General features: G+C 45.6%; 1 protein-coding gene across 1 annotated transcript; it reads left to right on the plus strand.

The window, feature by feature from the left end:
- Positions 1–915: 915 nt before the first annotated feature.
- On the plus strand, positions 916–7,042 carry LOC132387104 (gastrula zinc finger protein XlCGF57.1-like). The gene has a single exon (XM_059959456.1). The coding sequence runs from the start codon at positions 2,745–2,747 to the stop codon at positions 4,644–4,646; it is 1,902 nt and encodes a 633-aa protein (XP_059815439.1). The 5' UTR covers positions 916–2,744; the 3' UTR covers positions 4,647–7,042.
- Positions 7,043–11,144: the final 4,102 nt, after the last annotated feature.

Below are 11,144 nucleotides of genomic sequence, written 5' to 3' on the forward strand. Positions count from 1 at the left end.
CATGCAGCTGTATCATCCCTTTGTTTTGATAGTGTTTTGATCACTCCCAGATCAATAAAAAGGAGGTGCATACAGGCAGATAGGAACAAATGGGCTACTTATGAGATACAGGAAATTCAAGTGAACACTGATGAAAGAAGGCATGGATTCTGCAGATATGTTAAGTGCAAAAAATTGCAAGGGAAAAAATTAATCCTTTGCAAGATCAGAATGGTAATCCATATGAGGAGACAAAATAGATTGGGGAGATTTTTTCTGCATTCGTATTTACTCAGGAGATTGACACAGAGTCTGTAGATGTGAGGCAAAGTAGCATCAGCTTCATGGACACTGTACAGATTACAGAGGTAATCTTGTTGCCGTATGAAGGAAAATTACCAGAAATATATCCCCAGTGCCTGACAAATTGTTCCCTCGGACCCTGTGGAAGACAAGTGCAGAAGTTGTAGGGGCCCAAGCACAGATATTTAAATCATCCTTAGTGACAGGTGAGGTACTGGAAGATTGGAGGACAGCCAATGTTGTTCTGCTGTTCAAGAAAGGCTCTAAAAATAAACTAAGAAATTGTACCTTGGTAAGCTTGACATCAGTAGGGGGAAAGTTATTCTAACATATGTGCAGGAACTGGATATATAAGTATTTGGATCGATGTGGACTGATTAAGGATGGAGAGCATAGCTTTGTGCATGGTAGGTCATGTCTAACCAATCTTATAGAGTCTCGAGGAAGTTATCAGGGAAGTGGATGAAGGCAAGGCAGTGGATGTTGTCTACATGGACTTCGGCAAGGCACTTGACAAAGTCTTATATGGGAGGTTGGTCAAGAAGGTTCAGTCACTCAACATTCAAGATGAGATAGTAAATTGGACGAGACACTGTCTTTGGGAGAAGCCAGAGTATGGTAGCAGATGGTTACCTCTCTGACTGGAACCCTTTGACCAGTTGTGTGTCATAGGGATCAGTGCTGGATCTGATGTTGTTTGTCATCTATATCAGTAATCTGGATTACTGTGGTTAACTGCATCAGTAAATTTGTTGATGACAACAAGATTGGGGTGTAGTGGACAGCAAGGAAGATGATCATGGCTTATAGTGCGACCTGGACCAGCTGGAAAAATGGTTTGCGAAATGGAAAATGAAATTCAATGCAGACAAGAGTGAGGTGTTGTATTTGACTGGTTGGGCACTGAGGAGTGTTGTAGAAGAAAGGGACCTGGGAATACAAGTCCGTAATTCACTGAAAGTGGTGCCACAGTTAGATAGAGATGGAAAGAAAGATTTCGGCCCATCGGCCTTCATGAACCAAAGCACTATCAACAGTAGGTAGATGTTATGTTGACTTGTAGAAGGTATTGGTGAGGCCTAATTTGGAATATTTTGTGCAGTGTTGGTCACCTACCTACATGAAAGTTGTAAAAGAGGTTCTGAGAGTTCAGAGAAAATTCACAAGGATGTTGCCAGGTCTGGGCGACTTTGGTAACAAGGAAAGATTGAACAGGATAGGATTTTATTCCTTGGAATGTAGAAGATTGAGGGGAGATTTGATTGTGATAGAGGGGCATAGATAGACTAAATGCAAGCTGGCTTTTACCACGGAGATGGTGTGCGACTACAACCAGAAGCCATGGGTTAAGGGTGAAAGGTGAAATGTTAAGGGGAAATGTGAGGGGAAACTTCTTCACACAGATGGTTATCTGGGTGTGGAATGAGCAGCCAACACAAGTGGAGAATTCGAGCTGAATTTAAGGAGGTTTGTGTAGGTACCTGAATGGTAGGGTTGTGGGAGTGGGCAGTTTAAATAGTTTAGCACAAACTAGATTGTCCAAAGGGCCTGTTTCTGTGTTGGTACTTTTCTGCAAGGGCCTGAAATAATTCAAAGATTCACTCTGTGTCCATTGAACAGCTGTGTGGACCAACTATTCTTCTCAGCAGGAAATTTTTATAAGGCATTAAAACTGTGGCACTTTAAGTTAATAATACATATGGGAAAATTCCAGCTGCCCATTAAGAAAGACTATTTGTGTGAGAATGTTTCAGTTACTGTGTGGCCAGGCACCCATGCAGCTCAGCAGGAACAGGGAATAATACCAATGGAGAGAGCCAAACTGAGCCAGGTCACAGATTTGAGATGGCAGAAATGCCCCATTCCTATAGAAACAAGAAGAGCATCAGGGAATTGATGGTTATTCCAGATACCAGCACTGTGCCCAGTTAGAAGTTGATTTCTCTGTCCAACTTGGGTGGAACCTCACTATAACAGTGTGATGCTGGATCAAACCTTGGCAACTCAAGTAATCTCATCTGAAGTGTTGTCCTACTCCCGTTGATGCATTTTGTAAATCTTTTTACAGGTTAAAAATGAGAAGGAATTTGTCTCCCAGAAGCTCAAACATGGCACACCAGTTTTGCTGTCTCTGTCTAGATATTTAAGAGGTGAAGCAAGGGATTCAATCAACCTTCCTATCTGATCAGACTACGGGGCAGGATTCACTCAGTCATTTGACCAACTGGCACCTCCATTATTTTACACAGGGGAGAGCCCATTCTTCTGCTCAGGCTGTGGGAATGGATTCAGTCAGTCATCTCAACTGAAGGTACATCAGTAAGTTCACATTGGGCAAGGTCATTCACCTGTTCTGTGTGTAAAAAAAATATTTAGTCTGTCATCCCACCTGTGGACCCACCAGTCAGAAGCTGGTCATCTGCTAAATTTCTGGGGAAGGATTCACTCGGTCATCTGACCTAATGGCTCACCAGTCAGTTCACACAAGGGAGAAGCCATTCACCTGCTCAGACTGCGGTAAGGGATTTACTCGGTCATCTGACCTAAAGGTACATCAGCGAGTTCACACTGGGGAGAAGCCATTCACCTGCTCAGTCTGTGGGAAGGGATTCACTCGGTCATCCTACCTGCAGAATCATAAGCAAGTTGACACTGGGGAGAAGCCATTCATCTGCCTAGAATGCGGGAAGAAATTCACTTCGTCATCCAGCCTGCGGAGTCATCAGCGAGTTCACACTGGGGAGAAGCCATTCATCTGCTTAGAATGTGGGAAGAAATTCATTTCGTCATCCAGCCTGCTGAGTCATCAGCGAGTTCACACTGGAGAGAAACCGTTCACCTGCTCAGAATGTGGGAAGGGATTCACTCATTCATCCAGCCTACAGAGACACCAGCAATCTCACACTGGAGAGAAGTTGTTCACCTGCTCAGTCTGTGGGAAGGAATTCACTCAGTTATCCAACCTGCAGAGTCATCAGCGAGTTCACACTGGAGAGAAGCCATTCACCTGCTCAGAATGCGGGAAGGGATTCACTTTCTCATCGACACTTAAGGTACACCAGCGAGTTCACACCAGGGAGAAACCGTTCACCTGCTCAGACTGTGGGAAGAGATTCACTTTCTCATCTAACCTGAAGGTACATCAGGTGGTTCACACTGGGGAGTGGCCGTTCACCTGTTCAGTCTGTGGGAAGGGATTCATTAACTCAACTGAACTGATAGTTCATCAGCGAGTTCACACTGGAGAGAGGCCATTCACCTGCTCAGACTGTGGGAAGGGATTCATTAAGTCAGCTGAACTGAAGGTTCATCAGCGAGTTCACACTGGGGAGAGGCCGTTTACCTGCTCAGACTGTGGGAAGGGATTCACTTCCTCATCTAACCTGATGACACACCAGCGAGTTCACACCGGGGAGCGGCCGTTCACTTGCTCGAACTGTGGGATGAGATTCGCACGGTTATTCACCCTACAGTGTCACCAGCGAGTTCACACTGGGGAGAAGCCATTCACCTGCTCAGACTGTGGGAAGAGATTCACTCAGTCATCTGACCTAAAGGCTCACCAGCGATTTCACACCAAGGAGTGTCCATTCACCTGCTCGGACTGTGGGAAGGGATTCACTTTGGAATCGACTCTAGTGAAACACCAGCGAGTTCACACTGGGAAGAAGCCGTTCACTTGCTCAGTCTGTGGGAAGGGATTCGCTCAGTCAAGTAACCTGCGGAGTCATCAGCAACTTCACACTGGGGAGAAGCCGTTCACTTGCTCAGAATGTGGTAAGGGATTCACTATGTCATCTCACCTACTGATACACCAGCGAGTTCACACTGGGGAGAAGCCGTTCACCTGCTCAGAATGTGGGAAGGGATTCACTTGCTCATCCCAACTGAAGGTACATCAGCGAGTTCACACTGGAGAGAAGCCATTCACCTGCTCAGAATGTGGGAAGGGATTCAGTCGGTCATCCAGCCTACAGAGTCATCAGCGAGTTCACACTGGGGAGAAGCCATTCACCTGCTCAGAATGTGGGAAGAGATTCACTCGGTCATCCCACCTACTGAAACATCAGCGAGTTCACACTAGGGAGAAGCCGTTCACCTGCTCAGACTGTGGGCAGGGATTCACACTGTCATCCCACCTACTGAGACATCAGCGAGTTCACACTGGGGAGAAGTCGTTCACCTGCTTAGACTGCGGGAAGGGTTTCACTCGGATATCCAACCTGCAGAGTCATCAGCGAGTTCACACTGGGGTGAAGCCATTCACCTGCTCAGAATGCGGGAAGGCATTCACTCGGTCATCGCACCTACTGAGACATCAGCGAGTTCACACTAGGGAGAAGCCATTCATCTGCTCAGAATGAGGGAAGAGATTCACTGATTCATCCACCCTACAGAGACACCAGAAAGTTCACACTGGGAAGAAGCCATTCACCTGCTCAGTCTGTGGGAAGGGATTCACTCAGTCCTCCACCCTACAGAAACACCAGTCAGTTCACACATTCTGAGCTATTCACCTGCTCAGAATGTTGGAAAGGATTCATTCAGTCATCCCAACTACTGGCACACCAGTCAGTTCTCATTGTTATTAATCCCTTGCTTTTGCTTGCTGAGGACATTCATTTTAAGAGAGAGAGTGATTAAGAAGGCAAATCAGTCTGGCTTGCAGCTTGTTTACATCACTCACAGCTTGTTTAGTTTTAACCGAGGAATCAGACACTCAGAGTCAGACGGAGTTAAAGGAGGAAAAATGGAAGTATCGAAACCAGGGAACTAGTGGCCAAGAGTCACTGTTTAGAGCTTTCCTATGCCCACAAGTGTGGGTTAAGTATTGATTCACCATGCATCGAATGTGTGGTTGTCACCTTGTTTGATCCATAGGTGTGGATCAGATTTAAGGTATCCTGTGAAGACTACTTTTGTGTTAACGCTTGGCGGGGTGTGGTGTGATAATACACTTGAAGATGATACCCCTTGTGACAAGTCACTTTCGGTGATAATTCGTATGTGGATTTGGAACGATGAAGCATAAAATCTACAGCAACTGTTCTCTCATTTTACTACAATGGAACCTTTGGAATTCGACGTAATTGCCTTCTCTCGACATTTACCCTGGATTACAAATATCTCTCTCTCGTTACCTATTCCGTGGATGAACTGAACTTCCATACTTTACCATCTCAAGACTCTCAAGCCTTGTTTCCCCCAAGCTCAATAGTTTGGGAGTTATATTTTGTTACGCCCCAACCTCTGAGGGGCCGAAGGGTACAACGTAGCCCCCTCCTTTTTGAGAATCGCAAGATCGCTATGAATTCAGGTCAGGAGACCCAGGAAATGAGAGAAAGACACGCAGAATCCACATGGGGTTTTTAATGTCCCAGCCCCTCAGCGATACAAAGCCACGGGAAATGGTCATTGTCACTTGGAGATGGAATAGTGTATTGAGTTCCGTACTATTTAGTTGAAGCCCTCAGGGAAAGAGCTGAGGGGGCTGGCTGAGAGATTGCATCATTCCAACCTGATTGACATCTGAGAACCTGTGAGTAACGATAAAAGAGGGTCTGGGGAACAACCCCTTTAGACGCACCAGGGAAACGATAGAAATCCCGTCTGTCCATCCTTGCCCGGATGACGAGTTTTCCACGGAACGGCTTAGCTAAAGGACCGACTACAAAAACAGAACTCTCGAAGGATTGACATCATAAAAAGGAAAGCCGGCAAGTTTAAAACATCTCTCTCTCTTGACTCCAACAAAAGGCTGCAGCCTGCACAAACTTGAGTGACTTTTATATTTCCATCGGACAATACATTATCTCCTAGACAACGATAGAATTTTTTCTTATTGATTATTATTATACCCGCGCTTTTAGAATTAGTATTGACGACGTATATTATCTGTATGTTTGCATTGAAATTATTTTTGTGTATATTTTTCAATAAATACTGTTAAAAATGGTACCATCAGACTTCAACGGACCTCTCTATCTTTGCTGGTAAGTAACCCAGTTATGGGGTACGTAACAACTTGGGGTTCTCGTCTTGAGATTTGACATCAAATTGGGAGGCCAGTGAATCGGGAAAAGGAGTCCAAACTTGCATCTGGTACACGGGTAGCCAGACGGGAAACCAGCAAAGATGGATGTGGATGAATTTATAGAAAACCCGACTCTGGAACCGCTAGAGGCGGCCACCAAATTGGACTTGATAAATATGGCGAAGGGGCTAAATCTCGCAGAGGTGAGGTTGTCAATGAAAAAGCCAGAGGTGCGAATGGCCATAACTCAGTATTGTATTGTGAAGACTGTGTTTACAGTTGAGGTATTGGAAAATATCCCTGAAAAGGTACCAGCTAGTGGGACGGCTCAATTATAGTTTGAGAAATTAAGGTTGGAATATGAAATTAAATTAAAGCAGCTGGAAGCAGCTGAGAAGGAGAAAGGCAGAGCTGAGAAGGAGAAAGAAAGAGCCGACAAACAAAGGGAGCATGCGCTCCAGCTAAAGGAGTTAGAGGTGAAACGGGAGCATGAGCTCCAGCTAAAGGGGTTAGAGGTGAAAAAAGAGCAGGACAGAGCTGAGAAGCAAAGAGAGCATGAAATTCAGTTAAAACAGCTGGAGGCAGCTAAAAAGGAAAAGGAGAGAGCCGAGAAGGAGAGAGAGAATGAGGAGGCAGAGAAAGAGGCAAAATGACTTGGATATGGAAAAGTTAAGGCAAGAGCGAAGAGCTCAAGGGTCAGACCGAGAGGAGCGGTTTAATGTTAGTCGGGAGTTGAGGTTAGTACCTTCATTTGAGGAAAGGGATGTTGAATGTTATTTCTTGCTTTTTGAAAAGGTGGCAGTGTATCAGAAGTGGCCCAAAGAGCAGTGGGTGGCGTTGTTACAAAGTGTGTTAAAAGGGAAAGCACAACGGGCATATGTGGCGTTGTCTATGGAGGAGGACGAGGCGGAGAATTATGACTAAGTAAAAGCGGCCATTCTCCGTACTTACGAATTGGTACCTGAAGCGTATAGACAAAAGTTCAGAAATCTAAAGGAAGGGTGGAATCAGATGTATACCGAGTTTACCTATGAGAAGGGTGTGCTCTTGGATTGTTGGTGTACAGCAGAAATAGTGGAAGAGGATTTTTGGCGTCTCGGGGAGGTAATTCTGATTGAAGAATTTAAAAGTGGTTTTTCGGAGGATATCCGGATGTATTTGAATGAGAAGCCTATTACGTCCATCTCCAAATTTGCTAGGTTCGCAGATGAATATGCCCTAACCCACAAGACAAAGTTTACCTCGAATAAAAGTTCCCAGAGAGATCGTGGGAACGATAGAGAAAGCCCGCTGGCTGAGGCAGAGTTCCCGCCGGCAGTTACTGGTAAGATTGGGGAGGAGAGGCAAGACAGCCAGAGATTTCCAGGCTTGACCTATTTTAATTATGGAAAGGGGGGACATATTGCATCTAGCTGCTTTGCTCCGAGGAAGGAGATAGGAAAGGGGAAAGCAGCAGTCCCTATTGGATGTGCCGTGATAATCAGTAAATCGACAAGAGAGCCCTGGGTAGACAGAGTACGAGAAGGGTCTGAGACTTGTATGTCAAATGGAACCGGGTCTGTGAGAGAGGGACACCCACCAGTTCCCGTGCGAATCTGGAGAGAGACGGGGGCTGAACTGTCATTGATTAGCCATAAGGTACTGGATTTTGGTCGCAAGATGGGAATGGTAGCTGTGAAAGGAATAGGAAAAGGGAAGGAAGTGGTGCCCTTGCATAGGTTCATTATGAATTGTGAGCTAGTCTCTGGACCAGTTGAAATGGGTGTGCGATCAGAATTCCCGAGAACTGACGCGGACGCCCTTCTGGGTAATGATTTCGCCGATGGTAGGGTTTGGTCAGCAATGAAGCTGACGAGACAGCCGGTGGAGGCCCCGCCCCAGATTCCAAGATCTATCCCGCATACGCGATCACTCGCAGCATGTCGAGAAAGGCAGCTGAGAACGAGAGCACTTTAAATCCAGCCAGTATCGAGTTGGCCGAGACGTTATTCCCAACCCTGTACCACGAGGGTTTAGAGGGTGGTAAAACTAAGAGTAGTAAAGTGAAAGAGAGTAAGAGAGAGGAGGTAGACCTGCCCTTAGCGAGGAGAAAAGTTCTAGAGGCACGAAATAAAGATGAGAAACAGACAGAGCTGTTAAAATGTCTAGGGTTGGACATGGATGATCTGTCTGGTTTGGCAGAACTGTTTGAAGAAGTGGAAAATTCTAACGGTGTTCCGGATGATGAAATGAGGGCAGTCCTAGATGAAAAGGGTACCCTTACCTTGAAGGAGTCTGCTGAGTTGGCAGATGAGGTTGTTTCAACCCATGGGGTTGAGTTTATTCCGGAAGGGAATTGCCCAGAGAGTAGCTGGGAGGAACAGGGGAATTTAGAATTTGGACCGGGTACGCATATTGAAAGCCTGGAAGAGGCAAATGTCTCGTTTCTGTGTGTCCAAGATGTGGATGCACGTGGTACTGAACCTAGTAATGGAGATCAGATAAAGTCTGAGGTATTTGATTCAGTTGAAAAGGAATGCAGTTCTTGTGGGTCAGATGGGCTTAGTTCAGTGAATAAAGGGTTAACCTTGATAATAGTGGGAAGTGAGAGTTCCCAGGTGTTTGTGCTCGAAGGTGTGTTTCAAGTTAATGAGGAGATCAAAGCTGGTGAGTTGAATATTATTATTGAAGGTAAAGGGAAATGTGTAGTTCCCATATTGAATGAAGAGAATTTAAAGGCTGTACTGATAACAGAAGCAGCAACCAAGCTACAGAGACAATGGCTTGGTACCACAAAGCCTGTGAATCAATTACAGGTTGAGTTGGAAGGTAAAGGAGCCCCACACGCTATTGTTATTCCAGAGTGTGGTGTGAAAAGGCAGAAATTGAAATGTTGTTTGAACAAAGAGTTTAAACTGAAAACTAATAGCCTGAAGGGTCCTGAAAAGGAAACTAGCAACTTGCGTAAAATTAAGGCATTGGGTGGAAATTCGGAAGATGGTCTAAGTTTGGAACACATTGTTGATAAAATAACTCCTATGAAAGGAGCGGGCGAAAGCCTATTTCACCAGGGTGCCCAAGATCACCACGAGGAAATTAACCGGAGAAGAGGCGAGGGTTAATGGGGACACCATTTTTAAATAGCAGAAGCCGGTTTTAAGGGATTTCGCCAAAGTATGTGAATAATAAAGACAACCCCCATGGAAGCTTGACTGTTAATTTTGATAGTAACATAAAGATTAGTATTTTGCATGAACTTTTGTAGTACACACATAAGCTAAGATCACAACTCTTTAGTTTTGTTTGCTGAAGGAAATAAATAAAAATAGGTGGTGTAACGTTCTCCTTCGGGTGTAACGGAACGCTGAATTCAACGTCGAGATAAACCACAGTCAATGAAACCAGTTTGCAGTAAGATTAACCATTTACTGTTCACTCTTCATATTAACATATGGTGAAAAAGCGTTGCTCTCACTGTGATTTCTAATGCCTGCAAAACAACTTCTGCTCAGGTGTGCCTCGTGGTGAGCCCCCACCCTCGCGTTAATTTCAAACCGGTACTTTCCCACAAGAAGCGGCGAAACCGGATGTGACGTCAGCGCATGCCGATATATTTTACATGCAATGAATATACTTTAAACACTTCTAATTCTAACTAGAAAACACTATCGAATGAATTACGAAGCGAAAATACTATAAACTAAATAACTGTCGTAAAGACAGCACACTCCCCGCTTGACCTTCGTAAGGTCATAATGAACAGAGTACAAAACTTAGTCTCTTAATCAGTCATTGGGTAGAAGTAGAATAACTTCTGTAACTGGCCTTTGGTAAATTTTCACATCGCCTTGGTCGGTAGTCTTCAATTCGATCTTCCTGACATGTCCATCCCCGCGAGGGAATCTGGCAGTGATTCTGGCCATTGGCCAGCGGTTGCGGGCGATTTGCTTGTCCCTGAGCAGGACTAAGTCTCCAACTTGAAGATTCCTGCGGGGTTCTGTCCACTTTTGTCTCTGTTGCAACAAAGGTAGATATTCCTGTCTCCAGCGAGACCAGAACTGATTTGCCAGAGCCTGTAAGTTTGGTGTCGAGAAGTATTGGTTGTCAGCTCTTTCATTCTTGACTTCATCACGGAGTCGCGAGGGTAAATTGTCTTCCTCGTATGGATGTGATGCAATCGTGACTCTCTGAGGTTCCTCGTAGCTGGGGAAGTTATCGAATACGTATGGAGAGGGGAGACGAGCCTGCCAGTCTGTTTGATATTGTACGTAGTCGCTTGTGCGTTCCAATCTGGTCCTTTCTAAAGTAGATCTTACTTCGGTCAGATCATGCGTCCCTTCAGCTTCTTCTATGTACTCTGCTTCCGCCTTGGCAGCTTCTTCTTCTCTTTCTAGCTGCAGCACTTGCAACTCTGTCGATATTTTTGCCATTTCCTTCTGGATTTCGGCTTCTCCGGCAGCCTTTTCCTTCCGGATTTCGGCTTCTCTGGCGGCCCTTTCCTTCTGGATTTCGGCTTCTCTGGCGGCCCTTTCCTTCTGGATTTCGGCTTCTCCGGCAGCCTTTTCCTTCCGGATTTCGGCTTCTCCGGCAGCCTTTTCCTTCCGGATTTCGGCTTCTCTGGCGGCCGCTTCACTTTGTCTGGCGGCCCTTTCCTTCTGGATTTTGGCTTCTCTGGCAGCCTTTTACTTCTGGATTTCGGCTTCTCTGGTGGCCTGTTCCATTTTCAAAACTGCTTCTTGTCTGGCGTAACGCAGTCGCATCCTGGTGGCTTCTGCCTTGGCTCTTGCCTGGGTGGACTTACTTGATGCCGCTCTACTGTCCTTGTCGCTGGGCGCCATCGACTTGATGC

The sequence above is a fragment of the Hypanus sabinus genome, unplaced genomic scaffold, assembly GCF_030144855.1.
Source record: "Hypanus sabinus isolate sHypSab1 unplaced genomic scaffold, sHypSab1.hap1 scaffold_1524, whole genome shotgun sequence".
NCBI classification, from domain to species: domain Eukaryota; kingdom Metazoa; phylum Chordata; class Chondrichthyes; order Myliobatiformes; family Dasyatidae; genus Hypanus; species Hypanus sabinus.